Source organism: Vigna unguiculata, chromosome 5 (assembly GCF_004118075.2).
Source record: "Vigna unguiculata cultivar IT97K-499-35 chromosome 5, ASM411807v1, whole genome shotgun sequence".
Taxonomy (NCBI): Eukaryota; Viridiplantae; Streptophyta; class Magnoliopsida; order Fabales; family Fabaceae; genus Vigna; species Vigna unguiculata.
In genome coordinates this window covers 8,130,184-8,153,017 of record NC_040283.1, presented here as the reverse complement: position 1 = coordinate 8,153,017, position 22,834 = coordinate 8,130,184, and the positions used below count along the sequence as shown (strand labels likewise).

The 22,834-nt window shown below is 37.1% G+C and overlaps 3 protein-coding genes across 4 annotated transcripts; 2 read left to right on the top strand and 1 right to left on the bottom strand.

Annotated features, from left to right (window-relative positions):
* The first annotated feature begins 340 nt into the window (after positions 1-340).
* On the top strand, positions 341-1,801 carry LOC114183262. Its single transcript, XM_028070204.1, has one exon. It carries the CDS (start codon positions 341-343, stop codon positions 1,799-1,801), a length of 1,461 nt encoding a protein of 486 aa, XP_027926005.1.
* A 5,988-nt stretch (positions 1,802-7,789) lies between these two features.
* On the top strand, positions 7,790-12,406 carry LOC114185254 (protein FATTY ACID EXPORT 3, chloroplastic). Of its 2 annotated transcripts, XM_028072876.1 has the most exons (8): positions 7,790-8,267; positions 8,365-8,752; positions 9,762-9,929; positions 11,246-11,292; positions 11,392-11,420; positions 11,855-11,957; positions 12,041-12,072; positions 12,160-12,406. In XM_028072876.1, the coding sequence occupies exons 1-6, from the start codon at positions 8,046-8,048 to the stop codon at positions 11,943-11,945; spliced, it is 945 nt and encodes a 314-aa protein (XP_027928677.1). In that variant the 5' UTR covers positions 7,790-8,045; the 3' UTR covers positions 11,946-11,957; positions 12,041-12,072; positions 12,160-12,406. The 2 variants fall into 2 exon arrangements, with proteins under 2 accessions (XP_027928677.1, XP_027928676.1); XM_028072875.1 differs by having other exon boundaries at positions 12,041-12,406.
* Positions 12,407-14,731: 2,325 nt separating this feature from the next.
* LOC114185226 (vacuolar-sorting receptor 1-like) lies at positions 14,732-20,492 on the bottom strand. Its single transcript, XM_028072837.1, has 12 exons — positions 19,914-20,492; positions 18,564-19,259; positions 17,627-17,715; positions 17,447-17,516; positions 17,280-17,363; positions 16,460-16,536; positions 16,273-16,354; positions 15,901-15,983; positions 15,726-15,792; positions 15,430-15,558; positions 15,191-15,288; positions 14,732-15,088 (listed from the first exon to the last, which is right to left on the bottom strand). Exons 1-12 carry the CDS (start codon positions 20,200-20,202, stop codon positions 14,993-14,995), a joined length of 1,860 nt encoding a protein of 619 aa, XP_027928638.1. The 5' UTR covers positions 20,203-20,492; the 3' UTR covers positions 14,732-14,992.
* Between the last annotated feature and the right edge of the window lie 2,342 nt (positions 20,493-22,834).

Sequence of the window (22,834 nt, the reverse complement as noted above, 5' to 3'; positions counted from 1 at the left end):
AAAGGGCGTTCATCACAGATCGGCCAAATTTCTGCTACGAGGTCATGCCGTTCGGCCTGAAGAACGCAGGGGCCACCTATCAGAGGCTGATGGATCGGGTATTCAGGGGGCAGATCGGTCGGTCCGTGGAGGTGTACGTGGACGACATGGTCATGAAGTCGCAAACGGCCTTGGACCACGCGCGTGACCTCAAGGAGGTCTTTCACCAAGTGCGCAAGTACAACATGCGTCTCAACCCGGAGAAGTGTGTCTTCGGGGTGCCGGCCAGAAAATTTCTAGGATTCATGCTGACCGCCCGGGGCATCGAGGCCAATCCCGACAAGTGGCCGCCATCACCGAAATGAGGAGTCCCAGGAATCTGAAGGAAATCCAGCGATTGGTCGGACGATTGACCTCTCTCGCACGGTTCTTGCCCAAACTCACAAAGAAGGTCCGGCCGATTTTAAAGATCATGAAGAAGCAGACCGCGAATAAGTGGGATGATCAATGTGAGACAGCGTTTCAGCAGATAAAGGAGATGATCAGCCGTCCCCCTATCATGAGCCGACCGATAGAGGGCTTGCCTTTGCAGTTATACTTGTCAGTGTCGGACGACACGATCAGCGCGACCTTGGTACAGGAAAGTCCAGAGCAACGACCGGTGTACTTCATCAATCGTGTGTTGCAAAGTGCGGAAACGAGGTATCAGTTAATTGAGAAGATAGCCTTGGCGCTATTGACAGCCGCGCGCCGACTGCGCCAATACTTCCAGAGTCACCAGGTTATCGTCCGTACCGATCATCCCATAGCCAAGATACTCCGGAAGCCCGACTTGGCCGGAAGAATGATCGTCTGGTCAGTCGAGTTATCCGAGTTCGGATTGAAATACAAACCTAGAGGATCGGTCAAAGGACAACATTTAGCAGACTTTGCAGCCGAGCTTCACGGACCGATCTCCTCTTCGGAGCAAGTGTGGGTTCTCTTCGTTGACGGGTCGTCGGACAAACGCAATGCTGGAGCAGGAATCGTCATTGAAGGACCGAGCGGTTTCACGGTTGAGCACTCCTTGCAGTTCAAGTTTAAAGCCTCGAACAACCAAGTAGAATACGAAGCGCTGATTGCCGGGCTAAGGCTGGCAAAAGACCTGGGAGCGACAAGATTAAAGTGCAACACCGATTCGAAGCTCGTTGTCGGGCAGGTACAAGGGGAATACCAGGTTAGGGACGACCTGCTGCTTCAGTATTATCACAAGGTGGTCGAAGCCATGAAGGAGTTCGAAGAAATTACCATCCACTACATTCCCCGAGCGGAAAATACCAGAGCCGATAGGCTATCTAAGCTGGCGGAAGGAAAAAAGAAGGGTCAGTTGAAGACAATCATCAGGCAAACCCTGATGAGACCCTCAGCGGGAGAATGCGCGGCGGCAGATCGGTCGGTAGATTGGATGGGGGAGGTCCGAGAACTCCTAAGAAGGTGCGACGCGGGAGAAGTGAAACCGGTAGAGAGACGACGAGCACTCCGGTTCGTGGTGATCGGAGAAGACCTCTATAAGAGGGGCTTTACACTACCGCTCCTCAAATGCCTATCGGGAGAGGAAGCCGAATATATTATGAATGAAGTCCACAATGGCATTTGTGGTATGCACACCGGTCGGAGAACGATTAAAGCGAGGATACTCTGGGTGGGTTATTATTGGCCGACCATGGAGCAAGACTGCGAAGTCATGATACACAAGTGTGAAGGTTGCCAAGCCCATGGAAACGATGTCAAGAAAGCTCCGAACGAGCTACATAGCCTGACAGCCCCTTGGCCTTTCGCATAGTGGGGTATGGACATCGTCGGACCCTTCCCGGTCGACCGAGCGCAAAAGAAGTTCATACTTGTCGCAGTGGACTATTTCACCAAATGGGTCGAAGCAGAGGCCCTAGCCAACATAACCGCTCGGCAGGTCCATTCCTTCGTCTGGTGAAATATCATTTGTCGCTTCGGCCTTCCCCACACGATTATCACCGATAACGGCCGCCAGTTTATCGACAAGAAGCTGAAGGACTTTTATAAGCAAGTGGGGATACGCCACGTGACCAGCTCGGTCGAGCATCCCCCAAACAATGGACAGGCTGAAGCCATGAACAATATCATAGTGGCGGAGTTGAAGAAAAGGTTGGGAGAAGCCAAAGGAGCGTGGGTAGACGAGCTCCCGTAGATCCTTTGGGCATATCGGTGCACCCCGCACGGGACAACGGGAGAATCACCTTTCAATCTGACGTATGGAACATATGCTATGCTGCCAATTGAAGTAGGAGAGCCAACTCTTCGGCGAGACATGCAGAATCTCGACGTAAACTGTGGACGCCTGCGCGAGGAGTTGGACTGGACGACCGAGCGCATAGAGAGAGCGGCCATGCGAGCTGAAGCGTGCAAGAGGATGGTGGCAATGAGGTATAACGCGAAAGTTAAACCAAGGAGCTTCATCCGAGGAGACTTGGTGTGGAGGAAGACCAACGCAGCGCGCAAAAAATTAGCACAAGGAAAGCTAGCGCCAAATTGGGAGGGTCCGTTCCGCGTAACCAAAAGCCTGCAGAACGGAGCCTATCGGCTAGAATACCTGAGTGGCAAAGAAATACCGAACACATGGAACGCGTCGCACATAAAAATTTACTATAGTTGACATTGTGAATAAAATAAGCGCTTCATGTAACTTCATTTAACAGACGGACCGACTGGGCTCCCTACGGGATCCGAACAAAGCCTGACCGGTCAAGGCGTGGACTTTCAAGAGGAAGTCCCGCTCGGTCAGCGCTGATCCAAGTGATCTGATTAACCCCACTGGTACATAAGTGACACAGGCTGTCCAAGCCGATCAAGGTACTACACTTACGATCTAAACAATTAAAATTGAACGTGCAAAGGTCAATCGTTCGGGTCAAATAATCAAGAGAACATTGCAAGAAACTTGAAAATTTCGTGCCGATCGTCCGACTAGTTCGATACCAGGCGCAGCTAATTAATGAAAATAACTTACACGTTAAACAAAAAAAAAATGGCCGACCGCCAGCGAGGAACGATAAAAGAAAAATGGCCGATCGGTAGTGCGAAACAATAAACAAGAGAAAAGTCGATCGAAAGAAAAGCGAACAAACAAAATAAGGAGAAGGCGCCTAATATTTACATATAATTGTTTGTCAAAAAATGGCCTAATAACCGATCGAATGCGATCGACCACGCGGCCGATCGGACGCGATCGGTTATGTCAAAATATACAATCATTAAAATTTAACTCTCTGCGGGAGTATCATTCACCTCGTCCAACCGCTCGAAGACTTTCTCGAGCTTCCCATCTACCACCCCCAAGTGCACATCGAACCGGTCGGGGGAGCAGTTGTAGTAGAAGGCGGCCTGATCAACGGCACTCTGAAAGCCCGCTTCATATTGAGCAAAAACTTGCTCATCGGCCACTCGTAGCTCTGCTTGGTACTCCTTGGCCTTCTTTTGCCAATTGGTGGCCGATCCGGCAGCGGCCAGGTGCTCCAACGTCAAGTCGTCGAAGTGTCGTTGTAGCTTGCGAAGTTCCTCAATAGCCTCCTTCGCCTTTGTCTGCTCCTCTTTCGCCCGATCATCGGCAGCCTTCAGTAGACCGGTCCACTTGGCATGTTCGACCTTTATGTCGTTCAGCCGGTCGAAATGAGTCTTCAGGTCCGATGCCGAGGCCTTCACTTCACGAAGCTCCATCTTCGCCGCTGCGAGCTCCTTCTCCAAGCTCTCCATCCTGCTTCGGTCGGGGCGAGGAAACTTGGTGTATATTGCAGCAAGCCTAAGGGTCAGTTCCCCGGCTGCCCGAAGGGCCTCCTCTTCAGACACATCCTTGAGCATGTTCGACACGCGAGGTCCCAATTGGAAGGAGACCTCCTCGCCGAGTCGAACGTCGCTGCCGAGGAGAGCATTGGCCAGCGACCCGGAAGCCTCGCCCTTCTTGCTTTTCTTAGACGACCGGCCGGTGGAAGAGTCGTCTCGCCTAGACTTCTTCGCTTTCTCTGCCGCAACACCAGTAGCACGGGAGCCGGGAGGCTTCACGACAAAACGGGGTCTTGTTACGACACCCGAGGCACCGGTCGGAGCGGTGTTGGCAGGTGTGCGATCGGTCGAAAGGGCAGCGGGGACGCTCTGGAGGGGCGCGACCTCCTCAGCAGTATCCTCTTCCCTTCGTCGAGTCTTAGCGCGAGCCAAGAACTCAGCGTTGGAGACGGTCGTTCGGGCCATGATATCTGCGAAGCGAAAATAAAACATGTAAGTTAATTGCGACTAACACGACGATCAGAAAGATCAGAACAACTAACCATAAACCGCCCTCGGCAAATCCGAGGAGCGGAGGCATTGGATCAGCGGCCACGGGAGGATCTTGTCGGGCAGGGTCTTGAGGACGGCCAGGTCGGCCCGCTCGGTAGGAGTCAAGCGGTCTTCAGCCCAAGGATCGGTAGGAGGAGGAAAAGACGTCCAGTATAGGGGGAACTTCGGTCGACCCCCTCATCGAAAATGTACTTCCTTCCTCGATCAGGAATCGCGACCTTAAAAAAGCCGGTCTTGAAACCTTTGTAGGAAGCGAGGTAAAGGGTAAACAAGCTCTTGTTCGCCTCGAGAAAAGAGACCCAGCCTTTCGAAGCCGTCGGCCGGGTCTTGTAGAAATGCAGAAACAAAGGCATGGTCGCTGTCAGACCGGCCGCTCGGTATAAAACGTCGAACGCCTGCATCGACGCCCAGGCGTTCAGATGTATCTGGGTCGGCGCACATTGGATCTGACGGAGGAACAACCTGATCCGCCAGTTGCTCGGCGACCGGTTGCTCGGCTTCCGGGCTGCCGTTGAGGAGGATGGGAGAATCTGTTGAGCTCGATGCTCCCCCGAGTAAAGTCCCCGAATCAGAAGAGCTGAACAAGGCGGAGATCGACCCGCCGCCCCCGGACACCCTGACCGTCCCGCCCGACAAACCATCTGAACTCGATGCACTGGAGGACATTTTTTACCTGCAAATAGAAGAAATCGATCGGTGGCTCGGCTAGAAAGAGAGAGGAAAACGTGAAAATAACGACAGCCACACAGACCTATTTATAGGAGGACCCAGTGACACGTGGCAGCCTCAGAACCATACGATCACGCGCAGATCAACGGCCCATACTTCGCGACGCTTCAAATCGTAACTGTCAGGCACGATCTACGATGCAAGATAACCGTTGAGAGATGCCGGCGGTCAGTCGGCACGACGGTCCTGGTAAACCTCCTCGCTTCACTTCCATCGCTCGAGGCTGGGGGGGCTTGTGTACTGTATGTCCCATCGGCCAAGGTTAGAAAAACTCGTACATAAAAGACTATCGGTCGAACGACCTGGTAAATAAATTGCGTAGGACCATCGGTCAATCGGCTCTACAAACTAACCACATAGCATCGTTAAAAGACTATCGGTCGAACGGCCTGGTAAATAAACTGTAGGACCATCGGTCAAACGGTTATACAAACAAGTCACAAGCCAACCACGTTCAGGCCCATCGGTCCATCGGTAACACCTAAACGAGTGATACTGATCCCTAATAGCACATCGGTCGATCGGACAAGCACGAGCAGCACCTAAACATAACAAATGACAATCGGTGGATCAACCATCGGTGGATCCATCTCTTTAGACTCACGTAATCCTTTACATGCGTCCGTCGGTCGATCAGCCATACACGAATCGTTCACTTGTTAAAAACAGGGCATAACTAAGCCAGTCAAGCGGCCATCGGTCGCACGGTCGAACAACCAGTCAATCGGGTTAATTAACGTTAAACGATTCAATAATCTTGATTAAAGGATCATTGGGCCGTGATTAAGGACCCCTAATTACAAGCCCACACCAAAAACTATAAATAGGGCCCAAAGGTAGGTTGGTAAGGATCTTTAATTCGCATTTATTACAGTAGTTATATTGATACACCGATCGGTTCATTACTGACTTAAGCATCGGAGCCCTATAGACAGGTACCCCGATCGTCATCCCAGTAGATCGAGCAGAGGAGTGCATTTTCTTGGAGAAGAAGTTATCGCTGTAATGAGAAGTGAAATAAGTTTGAAGAGGTTCTTTGGTAGGCTCTTGGTCCCTACACCCGAAACAAAAGTATTTGGTAAAACTTTTGATAATAACTTCTATTTCTCTTATTTTAGGTTTGTTCCCATTTTCTATTTATAAATCTTCCTTCATATAATCTCTTCATTACTTTTTTTTTGGTATCAAAATATCCTCACGTGGACATACTTTAACTAATACCTTAATTTATTTTTTCAAATATAAATTATTAACAAATTTAAAGTTGCTAAGTAAACTAATTCATGTTTTTCATTCTAAAATAACAGTTAAGGTATTAAAAAATTGAGATGATTACATTTATCAAAATTTATTATCAAATTTATTAATTTGAATCAAACTCTGATGACATATTTCATATCAGCCTAAACAATTTATTGTTGGTTTTCATTATTCTTGTTATTTTCATATAAAAAACTTGAATTTGCTTTTTGATTTGGGCATTGGTTCTTTGGTTTTGTTGTGAAGCAAAAGGCAGAGTGTGTAATAAACAAGGGTTTTACTAGAATCCTATCCCTTTCTTGCACCAGAGACTGCTTACACTTCAAGTGCAATTGGTGATTAAATATGGATCAACCAAGTGGGAAAAAAATTACACCTCTTATATATAAAAACAAATATAAAATATTTTATGTAACGTGTGACTTTTTAAAGATTATGTTAAGGAAAGTTAGAATATAAAAAAGAAAATGTTAGTAACAGAAATTATCAAGGTAAACAATACTTCAATATTTTTGAATAAAAAAAGAAGTTTAAGTGTCTCAATAATAAAAAATATTCTTATCATAAAAAGTGAAAGTTCGGGTTTATGTTAATCCCTTTAATGGCGCTGTGTTTGCAAACGTGTTTTCAAGCCCATAACAGCGTGAGTTCACTATCAGCATAGAAGATATTTTATATGATTATTTTTAAAATTATATGATCAATTAATTGGAAATCATAATATATATGATTTTATCATCGTTTGTGCCACTTTCTCAAAAATAAATATGATAAAACATCTTTTCATACTCAAAATTTAAAATCTATATTAAAAAATTAAATGTATATCATTTTGTAAACATAGTTTTACATGATTATTAGAAAAGATGCCGACAAAAGAAAATTAGAAAACAAATACTAATGGACATATATTTTTGGATTATGATTAAAATAATATCAATTAAACTCAATAAATTTTATACATTAATCATCATTATTGTATATATTTTATTGTATTCACATTTATGTTTGTATTTTTCTTCCTCAAGACAAGTAGCGCGATACTCAAATTGTTATTGGAATAGTATCCATTAATATTTAATTCCTTTAACTAATATTAAGTATGATAAGATATTTAGAGGCAATAATAATTTTGATTCATTTAAAAAAATTAAATACATTTAAATTCATAAAATACAAAAAAACTTTAGTAATGCACTTTTTTGACACAATTCTATTATCACCATTATTAGTTTGCTAAGAAAAAGAAAAAACTAAAGCAGAAATTTGTTAATTAAGAAGTAAACAAAACGTGTAGCACGCTTGATTTTACATCTTAAATATAGTTTTCCATATTCTAATGATAAATTAATAATATATTTAAAAAAGTAGGTTAAATAATTTATTTATACCTTTTGAAGTAAAAATATGGAAAGGGGAATTAAGAAGGCAAGTAGGAAGAGACAGTGGAACATTTGCTTGGACTTGGGAGATTCCAACGGAAATATAAGTTATGATGAATACTTGAATACAGGTGTCACCTTCTCAGGAGTCACGAATCAACTATTCCCTCCTTCGCGTCTTGCGTTGTGGGTGGTTTAGGACATTTCACAAACACCTTCGCTCCAATCTCATTTTCCATTGCCATTACTATAAATCTCATTGCTTTCTTCACACCTTTCTCTCCCTCGTAACCTTCGCTTCTCTCCAGTTCCACCATCTCTCCCTCTCCGTCTCTTAGCCTTCCATTGACCATGACTTTCACAATGGATTCAGTTTCGGTGTTAAACCCTAAGCTCGCCCATTCCAATTTTTCTCTCCCATTCAACAGGTTTCCCTGTATTCCCAACTTCAACCCCTTACTCAAACCCCGCGCTCTTAACGCCGCTCCACCTAACGCCCTTGCCGCCTCCTTCCTCACCCTTCACCGCCGGAAACCGTTAACCATCGCTTTCACCGCCTCTCACCAAGATTCGGTAAGACAGAAAAGCGAATTAGTTTGTCGATTACTTCGTTGGTTAGTTACAGCGGAAGTGTATGTGGATTTGTGATTTGGATTGGGGAACTGTGTAGGAACACGGGGAGATCGAAGTGGAGAAGGAGCGTGAAGCCCGTTCAGGGTCTGAGGAGTCGCAGGAGGCGTGGAAGCAGGCGCTGGACACTTTCAGGGAGCAGGCGGAGAAGTTTCAGGGCGTATCTCAGGAGGCTTACGAGTTGTACTCGAAGAAGGCCGGTGTCATTCTGAAAGACACCACGGAGCAGCTGAAGGTGCTGGCTGTTAAGACCAAGGACGAGCTGAGCACCGCCGCGAAGGAGATCACCGACGAAGGAAAGGAATATTTGTCCGCGGCGACAGAGAGTTCGCCGGAGGTGAAGGACATCGTGGAGACGTTCACCGCGCCATCAGATGATATCCAGAAGTTGTCTGGACTGAGAGACTTCTATGTTGGCCTGCCGTATGGTATGAAAAATTATGTGCTTGGAATTGTGTGTGATTAGTGCTAGAGTCTCTTTCCTAATATAATGCGGGAGGTATTTGAGAGAGGTGTTGATTCCTGGATATGGATTTGTTTTCTTGGAAATACCAATACGTCTTAATAGTGGTCACACGGGTAGTCTGTCTCAATTGTGCCAATGTCTTGAACAGGATTACGCTGATCAAAAAACTGGAGGGAAATGTTGTAATGTGTAGCCGTCAGCTCATTTAAGTATGCTTATAAAGCTCAGGCAATGTTTTTTGTACGAGTTGAATTTGTGTGGTAAGTAGGTTAGGTCCTAGCTCAAATTCTAGGATTGTTTTCATAGGGGACTTGCAAAAGAAGGTGAAGCACTCCCATACTCAAGTTAGCATATATTAAACTTGACGGGAGTAAATGAGGAAGAGGAAGTACATATTATGGAAAATCTTGTTTAGGACAAACACTTTTTACGAGAGAGGTGAATGGTAGTTGTGAAGCTGTTACAATAGAAGGTGCTTTTTATCATTGTACTAGTGTATGGTGAAGCAAGATTTCCATTTATCAAGTTCAAATTTGTTAAGTTTTTATAACTGAATTCTTACCCAATATCACACTGCTCATATATTTTAAATGGCTCGGCCACGTTCACTTGGAATTGACAGCTGATATGAATTAGCCTTTGCTAGGAGTTGTATGCCTGCCGATGATGACTGGTGTTATCGGGCATTATCCTGTGATAAAACCACACACATATTATCCATTCTTCACACAGGGACTGATGCCGGAATCTTTTTAGATCTTGGACTGATTTAACGGCCTTGCTTATGGGCCTCGGGCCTCAATATCAGTCTAAATACCACTCTAGGCTTCCAGGTCCCAGACACGATACCCACTATCACCCAAAAGATCTTATTATTATATGACTTCTATTATATTGACTGGGGATATTTATCGTCAGCTTTCCCCTCTGTACTTTTTTTAATATGTTTGTCGTATTCATATTCTTTGTAGGTTTGCTGCTTTCTCTTGGTGGCTTCCTTTCCTTTATGGTAACAGGCAATCTTGCAGCCATAAGGTTTGGCGTGATTTTAGGTGGTTCCCTCCTTGCTTTAAGCATTTTGAGTCTGAGATCATATAAAAGAGGACGCTCCTCTGCTCTTGCTTTGAAGGGCCAAGCTGGTGAGATCATTTGCTTCTTATTTAACGAAAGATAACGCATTTTTGAGTTTGCTTAAATATAATTATTGTATTCCTTTCAAATGCTCTTTTAGTAATATTTTAATTTTAATAAGTGAAACACATCTTTTCCACCTCAATTGTCTTTTTATTTCTATCCCTATTTCGTTCCTCTTTATTCAGCACAGAACTGGGTTATAAGAATATGATATATATTAGCTCATTGAGAGCAAATTATTTTTGGAATTATTATTTTTCTACAGTCTTCTCAGGGAGCTGCAAAAACAAAAAAGGGTTACTTTCTCAACTAAGTTGAACCAAACATGCACAAATCTTCATCGTCGTAAGCTTTGCAATAGTATTGTACTATTATGTGGCCAATTGGTTTAATTGACAAATAGATTCAATTGGTTTTGTGAATGCAACAAACTTGTATGCATGAATTTTATATTGATGAAAATCGGGGAGGTGAATTTAATATTTTCATATAAAATCAGAGTCGGTACTGATACTTAACAGTTTAATGGACAGCTTTGTGTTTGGGAAATTCCCAATTACTTGTATTTCTTATAAAATTGTTTGAGCTCCTTTTTTAAATCTTCAAATGAGTTGGAAACCAAAACTAGCTTGTCTACTTATAACCATTGCAATGCTAACTTGGAACTTGTCTCACAGAACTGTTGCATTATTTTAGGGATTAATGTTGCTTTTCTGTATAATTAATGCCTTCTGTCCTTGATATTTATTTTTTTGGATGAGATCCTTGGTATTGAAAAGTTACCTACATTAATTCCAGACTAATTGAAGTTACCCTGCATTTGTGCATTCTTTCAAGGGGGCAAAACTTTCCTGATGCCTACTTTTTTCCATCCATATAAGACTTGAACAAGAGACGATTGGCTTTGATTTGTTTTTGTTCATAATATTTTAAATACTAAGCAAATTGTAGTCAAATATGTTGTAATTAAAGAATAAATAAAATATTCTTCACACTTTTGCATATGATGAAATTATGTTTCCATCTTTATGGATTAACTGGTATTGGATTGTTCCAGTTTAATCAACGGTTTCGAGTCTGAGTGCAGATGTAGTATGTTAAGTAATTGGAGTAAGAACTTTGCCAACTATTCGAGTGGGATTGTTTCCGTAGAGTATATATGTGGTCTTATACTTAAAAATCACACACATCATCTTTTTTTTTTTTTGTCAAAATCTAATTAAGTTTATTAGTTTCAGATTAACTATGCATTTAACTTTTTCTATTGTGTATTTGTTTGTTTCTCTATCTTAAAGCTTATTTTAACTTGTTGGACTTGCAGCTATATCAAGTATATTGTTTCTGCGCGAGATAAACTCAATAGGCAAAGTAAGGCATTCATTATCAATATTAATTTAACTTTCATGCAAATAAAATTAATATTGGTTTCTAACATTTGATGGTTTCACATTCTTTTGTTTTTGCCAGGGATCCTCTTATTTCACTGCCCTGATCAGGTTGTTGAAAAATCATTATTTTACTTACATGTGAACTTTTTTTGGTCTTCATTTTGGAGTTAATTGTTACGTTAATTAGAGATATTCTTAGTAACTTGCTGCTATTTCATTTTTAACACAAACTAGACGGTTGGTCTAAAACCAGATTTTATTAATGCTTTGAAGTTGAGGTGTTGGATGACATTTAGTTTGATCCAACAAATGATTGTTTAATTGGAAATTCGGAATGCTGAAATATTGCTTTTCTGCCAGAAGCTTTGGAATACAATACTTCTTGTAAAAGACTCAAATGGAAAACTTACATGGAAGTTTCAATTAAACTGTAAATTAGATTGGAAATGGGATATCATTTAGCTTACAGTCAATATTTGTTGAATGCTTTTGATCTTTCTATTAATACTTCGTTATGTAACGACTTTGTTTCACATCTGCAGTGGTGCAGTAGTGGCATTTTATATCTATAGAATAGTACTGGAACGTAGTCAACAAAATGGCACAAACTTGGAAACTGAACCAGAAAACTAGTTCTACGATGAGGTTAGCCTTTTAAATTCGTAGATACTATTTTAAACCAAAATGTCTTTCTGCTACTGTATAATCTATTTCTATTTGCTATTCAGTGTAAAAATTTGAAGGTCGGCGTGAAGATCAGGTAAAATACTGAATATCTATTCGATGATGGTCAGAATAAATTTTGGTGATAATTTTTTCATGGTTTTTCACGGGCTGGGTCATCAAGACTAAAAGACCAAATGGAGCTTGGAGAAGGTGGATATAATTTCCCTCGGTAGTTTCATGTTTAGTAGTGAGTTTTGTGGAAAATTACTAATACTATATTTTGAGTAACCTCTTTGAGTTTGATATTACTAAAATCTAGATATATTTATGCCGATATCTCCATCTTTTTAATCTGCTGTAAGCTGTGGTAGCTTGGAGGGTACGGTTACAGAATCTAATATATTCAAAGTCAGCAGACAAATACTTTAGATGTGTTTGGATTGAGGCCATTTAGGTTCATTTTTTGTTTTGGTTGTTTTTAGCTGACTTAATTTGCTTTAAACGGCTGAATAATACTTCCAAATTTTTGTCCTATTTTTTTTTTTCTTTTTGGAGTTTTCCTATTTTCGAAACAGAAAGCTTTACTCTTTTTAAAAAGTTAAGGAGTTTAATTTTCCATAAGCGAGTAATAACAGTTCTATTAGAAGTATCTTTTTAGAAGAGAATAGTTTTTGATATACAGATATTGTTAATAATAAATAAAATTGTCAGTATGTTTATAAGGGATAACATGTCTAAAATACTGATGCTATATCACATTAGTAGTGAATTGGAGAACTAAATATGTAACTGAGACCATTTTAAGTCTTCTGAAGACATGACTATTGTTAAATTGTTTACATTAGTAAAAAAAATAATATAATTGCCAGGACTTGTGCACTCTTTGATCTCAGTGCTCAGTGCCACGGTTTAGTAGCAAGTTTCTTCCTCCATGTACCATTGATTTTCTAATTGTGTAATTTGAAAGAAAATATAAGTAGTTTTTTGTATAATTTAAAAATTATTTTTTATTTTCATAACTTTCTGATTGTATAATTAAACGAAGAAAAATTAAAAATTTGTAACATGAAAATAATATATGAAAGTGAAAAACGAAGCTGAGCGTTTAAGTAAATTTTTCTTCCATGAAGCACCGGTTGATTATCATTTGTTCATTCAATTCAATAGTAGGTGAGTCATTTATTAATAAAAATTTGTTGAACAGACCTACTTATAAATATGTTGTGAGTATATAATGAAATTAATTGGATATTAATAAGTAGTCAATTATAAACATTGCAAAATTTGCTATTGATTTAAATGAAGTATCATTCAAATTATCGCATTTGTTTAATCTGTTACTAAACTTCCATCTATGGTTGTAATAACATCTTGAATTCAATGTATAATTTAGAGAATGGAAATTCTTAAATAGACTTGTGTTACTTATTGAAGCCGTGATGTGCGGGGTGAAAATGTTATGGATATGTGAGATGAAGAACTTTTAGTTTTTTTTTTTTTTCTATATAAAGTATTAACATTTTACCTAATCTCGAGTTACTAATAATAATTAATGTTTTTGATTCACTTATAATTTGATTTTTAATCAGAAAAATTATTAATCAACTAACATCTCTTCAATATTCGAGGTCGTCTATTCTAACAATTTATATCTACTCTGATGTTTTCAAAATTTAATCCTCAATTCTCAAGATGGAGTTGCGTTGTGTTATATCTTCTGCCTAAAAGTCTTAGAGCATGTTAAACCCTATGTTTAAAATCAAATAGTTTTAAAGCAAAATCTAACATTGATAAAGATACTCTTATTAATTCCTGCAAAAGCTCCAATGTTCCAATTAAAAATAATGAAAAAAAAAAAATAGTTGTACATGAGTGTTGGGATGAACCATGTCATTAAAGATATTTGGATATCTTATACTTAGGTTCATTTTTTCCTTAGCCCTAATTATGCTAATTTGTGTGCCAGTATCAATTTAATAGTAACAAATTATTTGAATGTCCTTTTATAAAAAATAGTCTAATATGATCGTTTTATTGTGATAAGATTTGCCTGATATGATAAATTATTTTAATTTGAATCATTATAATATAATATTTTTTATTGGATATTTTATCTACTTATTGTGATATCTTACTTTTCTTTTATCCTATTTAATCAAATCCATCGGTATTTAATATATCATAAAAGTTTATGACATGTCTAACGTTTCCACTTTTGACAATTATTGTCAAATCTAGATTATTTACTGAATTTTTGAATATTATTATCCGCTGAGTATTAAAAATACAATATATTAATACTTTAAATATCTTTTTAATATATTTTAAAATGTTAAAATGAATGGTAATCAATATATTATAAAAGCACAATAGAAGAACAATACAAAAAAACCAGTAAAGAATCCAAATTCATTCTTGTCTTTATCATTCAATAATGTTTTCATCATCCGATACTATTTTTTCTATCATATTACATATGTGAAAATCCACAAGTTCATAACAGTGATAACTATACATTCATGATGAAAAGTGTATCAAATAATGACATTTAATGTTGGACGAGATGGTTATGTAGGACTTTTTCTTTTTCCATTTCTCCAATACTGAGTCATGTTGCACTATTGTATTTTTATGAATTTTATTTATTTTTATCTATGGGGGAAAATTTGAATTGGGACTGTGACAGGAACTAATCATGTTGAATCGCGAAGTTCTGTCAAAGACATAGTTGTGTGAACTCACTAAACAGAGTATAGTTTTGAAGAAAATTTATAGTTCATTATAAAGAGCTTGTAAGAAACTAAAAAGCATACTTTATACCCACCCTTCCATGCCAAGAAAAACAGAATTAGGTGCAACTTGAAAGAGCCGAAACAGGAAAAGAAAAGCACAAATTTTAATGGCACGACCACATTAGTTTGGAATTTACAAAGCTAAATAATAACAAAGGATATTGTGGGAGGAAGAGATTGCAGTATAAGCTGAGCATGCTGATTAAGATCACCTATCTCCATCTAGATATTGTGATGAACTTGATTAGATTCCTCAGGTTGATTATCCAAAGGCATGTATTGTGCCATAATTGCCCGTATTTCTGAATCCATATATCTCTGCACATAATTTATTTCAACAAAAACATCAACAATGAATTCTAGGATGAATAAGTAAATGAAAACCAGAGCCAGAAACACCAGAACTTGCAATAATCATACCTGAATTCTGTACTTGTAAAATGCATAACCTCCAGAAGCAGCAACAACCACGATGAGGATAATCATCCAGATGCTCACCCCTGAAGCAGAATATGCACCTGCATTTATGATGAAGTTAAGAAATCATGTTCATCACAAAAAGACATCTATGTTTAAATGCTTATACAAAAACAAACCATTCAGCAAAGGAAATTTTGAAAGTGGTCAAGAAAAAGATAGAAAAACTAAACAAGCCTCACCTAGACATGTGTCATTTTCTCGTGAATAGAACAAACCACTACCACATTTGCACTCATAACTTCCCCAGGTGTTTTTGCATTTGCAACTTGGGCATTGGCAGGCTGTTTTCTCTTGGCACTCATCAATATCTGCAACATAATCAGAAGCATAAATGAAGAAAAGCTAATAGCATGATTACTAACAACTGCAGAAATGTAAACCAAAACCATTCACTCTGCACTGTTCCAACAAGAGGAACCACTCTCTTATCATTTTCAAAATACTACAAAGCCACAAAATTTAGGGCAACAAATACCTTCACATGACTGGACTCCATCACCTTTGAACCCAGGAGGACATGTACAACCTTTTTTGTAGTCATCCTGCATTATTAATAAAGAAACAAATGACAAACAGTATCTGTCATATCAGTTTTACACCTGCCACTTCTAACCAAAAACATGCACAACAGGATCACTGAGACAACTTACCAGACAAGCGGTATAAGCCCTGCCACCTTGAGATCCCTTCCAACAACCACCATTGTTGAAGTCACAGCTCAAGGTTCCAGATGCTGTTAAGAAATTAAGAAATTCAAATTCCCAAGAGAATGAAGCGCATAAAAATATTGAAATTAGCATAAGTGCAAGCTTCCCAACCGCCCTGACTCATAAACAAGGTAGAATGACAATAGTTGATAGAGATCAAGAGTGTAAATGGAGCAAAAGGAGGTAAAAATAAACACCAATTTAGTGGCATGATGATAATGTGTGTTCTGTTTGGCTTGTTTATTGAATAAATAGATTTTAAAATGTGTAGAGTGGGGAATGAAGCCCTTTATCTGAATTCAAGAACTATTTTACCTTCACAGTGAGTATATCCATCTCCAACAAATTTCACATTTTGTACAACAGGGCATTCACATACTCTTCCTCGGAAAGTGTCCTATAATTGGAAAACAATAAGTAGATGGTTAAAACAAAAAGAAACAGAGCCCACATGAAGTAAAAACCATAAAATGTGCACGACAAGGTTCAGCCAACTAAATACCCGGCAAGCAGTAATGTTAGAGGATTTTTCTTTCCAACAACCACCATTGTTTACCAAACACTCATTTGTTTCCATTTCTGCAAACAGTAATCAGTAAAAGCATTAGCATTTGAATAAGATTGGGTTTTAAAGAGTCAGCTACCAGTACACCAACGATTTTATCTGGATCAAAATCTACATAATGTCTTTAATCAAAATTGAAAAACGGAAACATCAAAATAAGAAAAAAAGGAAAGAATAAATTTTATTCACCAACTTTAAAGCTACCAGATAGAGACACTGTTTGGTGATAGATTAAAGGCAACAAACAATTAAAATCATTGGAAGCAGTTGTTATGTATAAAAGCAAGCAACTATAGAAGCGAAAAGGAGTTCCTGATGTCCTCATATACGAATAGGATACATGTTTCGGATATGATGCATATCTGATACAACTATATGTTTAGAGATATGTTTAATTTGAAAATAATAGGATATGTTACATGATATATGCATATTGAAAAATATATAATTCTTTTTTAAAAATGTGATAAATATGTGATTGTTATGGTGTGAATCCAAATTAGAATAACATGCATTAACTATTGTCCAAACAAAAAATTATAAATTACGATCATCGCACAAGTATTAGTACTTTATAAATTAGATGTTTCATTGAAAAGTACCAGGTGAATATCCAAAAGCATAGGATACATGACACAGTGAAATATCAATACATCATAGTTGATGTCACAATGATTTCTTCTGCAGAAATGGGGGAGGGGAGAAGGTTCAAGGAGGAAAATAGAAATTAAAAACAAAAAGGTAAGGAAAAAAGGACCTGGAGTTAAGCAAACCGATGGTTCAGTGGTTTCTAGGTAGCCTGCACAGAGTGCCTTGAGAACAGCGGGTTTAGACAACTTACCTAAAAGCAGTTAAAAATACGTTATAAAATATAATATAATGCAGGAAATAGAAGTCAAGAAATCTGAAAAAGCTTCATCGGACCTCTATACTGTCTGTTGTTTATAACAAGAGTAGGCAGTATAGTCACATCACCACGAGTGCCTTTGCCAATCTGCAATCAAAGTTAGAACATATTACAGTACAATCATAAAACAACTTCATGGCCTAAATGAAAGGAAACAACAATAACATAAGGAAATTTTTTCATTTTAGAAAGCTAACCTGTGCATCCTGCTCAGCCTTAAGAACAGGATTTTCAACATCTGCATGGGGATCACCAACACAGTCCTTAATCTTCTTCAGATCAGCACCTGTAAAGTAAATAGATTGGAAGGGAGGCAAAAATATCTTCATTAGAATGAGTACATAAACCTCTTTCAAAAGAAATAACAAAAGAAAAGTTAGTTTAGTTTACACTAAAAATAAAAATAAAAAAAAAATTGAAAAAGAAGCTTTGATTAGGTATATGATTCTTTAGTTGGGTTTGGAATGATGACAGTGATACTGCTATTAGCGCAGATGCATATTTGGGTTTGTTCGTCCTATACACTATAGCTTCAACATTTCAGAATGTGTTTATTTGATGTTTTGTAAAGTTATGCCTGGCAAAGAAAAGTAGGGAATGTGACATTCCCATGTTTGATACAATCACAAAAACAAGTCCTGAGGGAAGTTAGAATACTATCTTGTTCTTAATCTTCATGCCTATGGTGAGGGGTGGGTATGTTCCTTCCTCATGTTACTATGAGATGTTCTTTTATAACCCAACTAATAATTTTCATTTTCTCTATCTTTTTTCTCTTATCATTTGACTTTTGAAAAATATCTCCAGAAATATTAATTTTAATTAAACGTATTTTGAATTTACCCAGGCATCATTTTCACACAATTTTTTCTGAAAAATGGCATCTTTCGTTTGTAATAATATGCCTTCGAACAAATGCCTCCATACAAAGCAAGGCAATGCCCCTGAATACTAAATTATTAACAGAACAAAATTGAAACCACAAAATTAAAAGAAAATATTGTTTGAAATTGAAAGCATCATATGATTTTTCATCTTGAGCAAATTTTGGCAACACATTCAAAATCAAACACCAAACAGAAAAAAAAGACAGTTGAGTAGAGTATGCAGAGAAACATGAACTGCCCAACATACCAAGAGATTTAATAACTTGATCTGAGCATTCTTCTGTGTACTTCTTCTCTTTCATGGGGCAACGAATTGAAAAATCGGTAACATAGTCCCACCACTGCCAAGGCTTTCCACTTTCATTTGCCACTTTATAGAAGCAAGCTTGGCGTAAGTTTTGAACAACAACATTTTTGCCATCATACCCACTACTGAAATCTTGCTCCGGATCTGGAGCACAGTACCTTCCATTGTTTATGCATTGAGACTTGCACTGTTTGCTTAAGAGAAATGCTTCAGGACAAAACCAAGTTATATAGCGAGGGGTAAACTGAGTGAACCCTTTCTGCTCAAGCAGCTGAGCTACCCCCTTAAAGTCCTTCAGAAAATTAATTAGACTGTCACACTTTTGTCCACACTCGTCGTTGCTATTTGTCCATAACTCATACTCAACTCTATCATCAGGATGTGGAAGAGCTTCTGTCCAATCAAGATTCATGTTAACCATTTCCCCATCAGAGAGAGCTTTTTTGATGCTGTCCCCCAAGGATTTGCTGATAAGAACAGACGGAATACTAATGTTTTCCACGTAATCATCATCTGTACCTTTCCCTTCTTCGGGAGTGTCCATAGTGATCAATGTTTCTGCCTTGTCATCAGCTACAAGAATAGCTGCTGCTCCACCATTCTGTGCATTCCATGCCTTCAAAGTGAAGTAGCAATCTACCAAAATGACCAGAGAAAAAATTTAAACGCTTGAACCATTTTTGTGTTCCTAGCAACCTACGCATGGATATCACCGAAGTGACTTACACTCTAGAGATAAAATAGGTATCATACCAGAAAAAATGTCTTTTTTTTTGTTTCTTTTGTAATGGTTCTACGACACTAGATACTTTATCGCTACTCCATCATTACAACCAAGACAAAATAGAAAGCGTAAAACTTAGGGCCTGTTTAATTTCCTTCATATTTTTCAGTTTTAGAATCTGTTTTCTACAATTATTTGGTGTTACTCAGCAATCAACTTCTCATCCAAAAACTAAAAACCGTTTTTAATTAAGAATAGAAATCAAATACACTATTATTGACATGAGCATTGAATGCAACATCTTTAACGTCTTTTGGAGCAACTCAGGGTAAACTTACGAACTACTAAGTAAACAGCAATGTTACCAACTAACTAGAAAAGGGCTATGAACAATTAACCCAACTTTCCATCTCATGCCATAAGAAACAAAAAAACAAACAAAGCAATTCTGATCTACACAACATATTCAAAAAGTTACCACAATCATATGCCATTTTCCTTTTTGGTTCCTTTATGTGATATTCACAAAGTAAAGAATAAATTAAAAGGACCAACGAGAATTTCACCTCCACGATCCACAAGTAGAAAAGTGGGGAACCCTCCTGGCTTGGACTGAAAATTGACATCAGTGAAGTTGAGGCACCCCTTCTGATTCACCTTTGGGTATAGCACAGAGCCAACCAATGTTCCTCCATACTTGGGAACCCCAAAATTTCCAATTGCACATTCATATGTCCCCTTCAAAGATGTGGGTGCAGTCACTCTCAAACTGTTCTTCTCCACCACAAACCTACCCACAGTACACCCCAACAGCAAAACCCAAACACACAACAAAAGACTCAGTTTTGTGCCCATCTTCTCCTTCTTCTTCTCCTTCTTCTTCCCGCACAAGAAAAGGAAGAAGATCAGGATGAACAGGAAAAACTGAAATTCAAAGTCCAATTAATGCAGAGCGTGATCAAAGGTGAAAGACCCAGATGAGGAAAATGAGAAGTGAGGCAGAAAAAAAGAAGCTTTTGAGTTCGATGAAGGTTTATGGCGTTCTGGGTCAGCAGAGTGATGCGTGAGAAGAGAAAAGCATCGAAATCTTGAAGGTGTCGAAATAATGGGGAGACGTGTCAGTTAAGTTCAACTGTAATAGGATTCATCGCCGTAGGAGATAAAAACAAAACAACCAACAGACAAATATTATAAGACAATTTATTTGCTTAATTAATTATTATTGTTGCTATTATCGAAGGTGATCTATATCTACTTTTTTTAGTTTTTAATTACTTGCTTGAATTTTATTTTAAATTCTTCTATTATTACTAGTCAGTAATAAACTCAAGATGCAATGTGTATTTAATAAACGATTACTTTATAGGATTTTTATTTACAATAAATAAATTGTTTTGACTGTATAAATTATACTATAATTAAAGTTAACAATAAATACATAACTACGTTTTAAATTTATGATAGTAACTAATATTGTGATATAATTTTTTTTCGTATGATAAACATGCTATAATTGATTGAAAAAATTAAAAGGATATATTTAATTGAAATTAAATATATTTAATTGAAGAATATACAAAAATTTAAATATTAAATTAATTATTAAGCATAAGTTTATCTATAATCAAATATTCAAGTATTCAAAGTTGACTTTGTCAACATCATTTCCAGAATAATAAAATAGGTAAGATTTGTAAAATGTGTTGGCCATGGACGGCGAATTCAAAAAGTAATAAATATTTGGTGTGTAAAATTTCTTTTAACATGTGTTAAACAATTTCTTAGCGACTAATATTTTATTAACTTTATTAGAAATATGATTCGTCATTTTCAATAGTTTTTTAAATATTTTGAACTAATTATTTGTTTTTATTTTAATTTTTTAATAAAATAAACATATTTTGTCTTTATGTAGTTATTTTATTCATCTATCCTAAAAAAGTAACTTAAATCAATAAATTCTAACTAATTTTTAAATACATTTGAAAATTCTATTCAATTTTTTTTTTTAATTTAAATAAACTTGCTTAGTTGCATTGTGTTCATTAATTGACATTTTGACCCAAACACATTTTCTTTAGTTGATGAGGTGACGTAACATGTGCACTGATTTACGAGGCATCTTGTTGGAAGAGTTGATTAATTACTTTTTACTATAAATTAACAGTTTTGTGCAACTGGAATATTAATAACATATGATTGTTTTTCTTTATTATATTATGTTATTTAATAAGAGAAGAGATAAAACAATTTAAATGAAGATTTCATTTCTCTGAATGGAAAAATAGATTTTAACGAATTTAGTATAGTATAATGATTGATGATTAAATGGTAACAGAAACGTTTTTTTATTAATTCTTGGTTTTGGATCAACAGATATTTAATCTAGACTATCAGTTTTAGAAAATATTATTTCTGTTTTAAAAACTATAATTTTAATGTTCAGAGGAAAGATAAATTAGAATTAAAAGAAATTAAAGTTTTTATTATCTGTAAATAAAATATTATATTATACGCTAATCCGTATAATTCATACCCAGTATTATATTAATTAATAGTTTAAATTAAAATTTTATTTTATGAACTTTACCAAAAGTCAACTTGTGTAATATAATGCTTATCAAAATTTATGTTATCCTTTTAGTAAATAAAATAAAATAAAATAAAACAATTACTTTAAATACGTATGATCCTTTAATTTTGTTTTTCAAACAAATCCTTTCACCTTTAAGTAAATTTATTTAGCACTCATCAGTTTCTTCCTGCACCTCCATAAAGTTTTCCTCTGCGTCATTATATTCAAAAAATTATAGTTTTGTTCTTTATAGATGGTATAATCTGAAAGTCACAGTTAAGTTTTTGCAATTTAGAAATTAAAAATACCACCAAATTGTGTAATTTAAAGGTTTTTTTTTCTTAGAATAACTTTTGAATTCAACAATCTAAAAACCAAAAATAACTTTTGAATGGTGTAATATGTAAATCAAATAACTTTTGAATTGTACAGTTTAAAAACTAATTTTTTTCTTAACTTTCTTTAATTTGTGGAAATCCTTTTTTATTTTCAAATTACACAATCTAAAAATGATTTTTGACTTTTGAATTATGCAATTCAAAACATATTTAAAAAAAATAATTATTTCTACACATTCTAAAAGTTAATTTTGATTTTTGCATTACACACTCTGAAAAGGACAAAAATATATCCTTTTAATAGGAGGGTGTTAAGGGAAGGTTATGGAGAAGTAGGAAGAAGCTGGCTTAGCAAACTCTTGATAAGTGGATCAACGATATCTGAAATCACCTCTTTTTCTAAAGGGAATTACGGAAAATATTTTCTGGTAGGTTCTTTTGATGAGGTTAGAAATGTGATAGGGTGCAGGAAGCAAGACCCTTTTCTAGTTAACAATGGACTCTTTAAGATTTTTGTTTTACCTGCTCTGAAGACCCTTTAAAGGAGTTTACTTACTGCACCCCAATATTTCTG

Excerpts from the sequence above, each read along its gene's own strand:
- LOC114183262 (XM_028070204.1), top strand. The coding sequence starts at position 341 with ATGAGGAGTCCCAGGAATCTGAAGGAAATCCAGCGATTGGTCGGACGA.
- LOC114185254 (XM_028072876.1), top strand. The coding sequence starts at position 8,046 with ATGACTTTCACAATGGATTCAGTTTCGGTGTTAAACCCTAAGCTCGCC. Across the intron at positions 8,753-9,761 it reads CTATGTTGGCCTGCCGTATG|GTTTGCTGCTTTCTCTTGGT; the intron begins GTATGAAAAATT and ends TATTCTTTGTAG. Across the intron at positions 11,421-11,854 it reads TATTTCACTGCCCTGATCAG|TGGTGCAGTAGTGGCATTTT; the intron begins GTTGTTGAAAAA and ends TCACATCTGCAG.
- LOC114185226 (XM_028072837.1), bottom strand. The coding sequence starts at position 20,202 with ATGGGCACAAAACTGAGTCTTTTGTTGTGTGTTTGGGTTTTGCTGTTG. Across the intron at positions 16,537-17,279 it reads ATCGGTTTGCTTAACTCCAG|AAATGGAAACAAATGAGTGT; the intron begins GTCCTTTTTTCC and ends TACTGTTTGCAG. Across the intron at positions 15,089-15,190 it reads TTTACAAGTACAGAATTCAG|AGATATATGGATTCAGAAAT; the intron begins GTATGATTATTG and ends AATTATGTGCAG.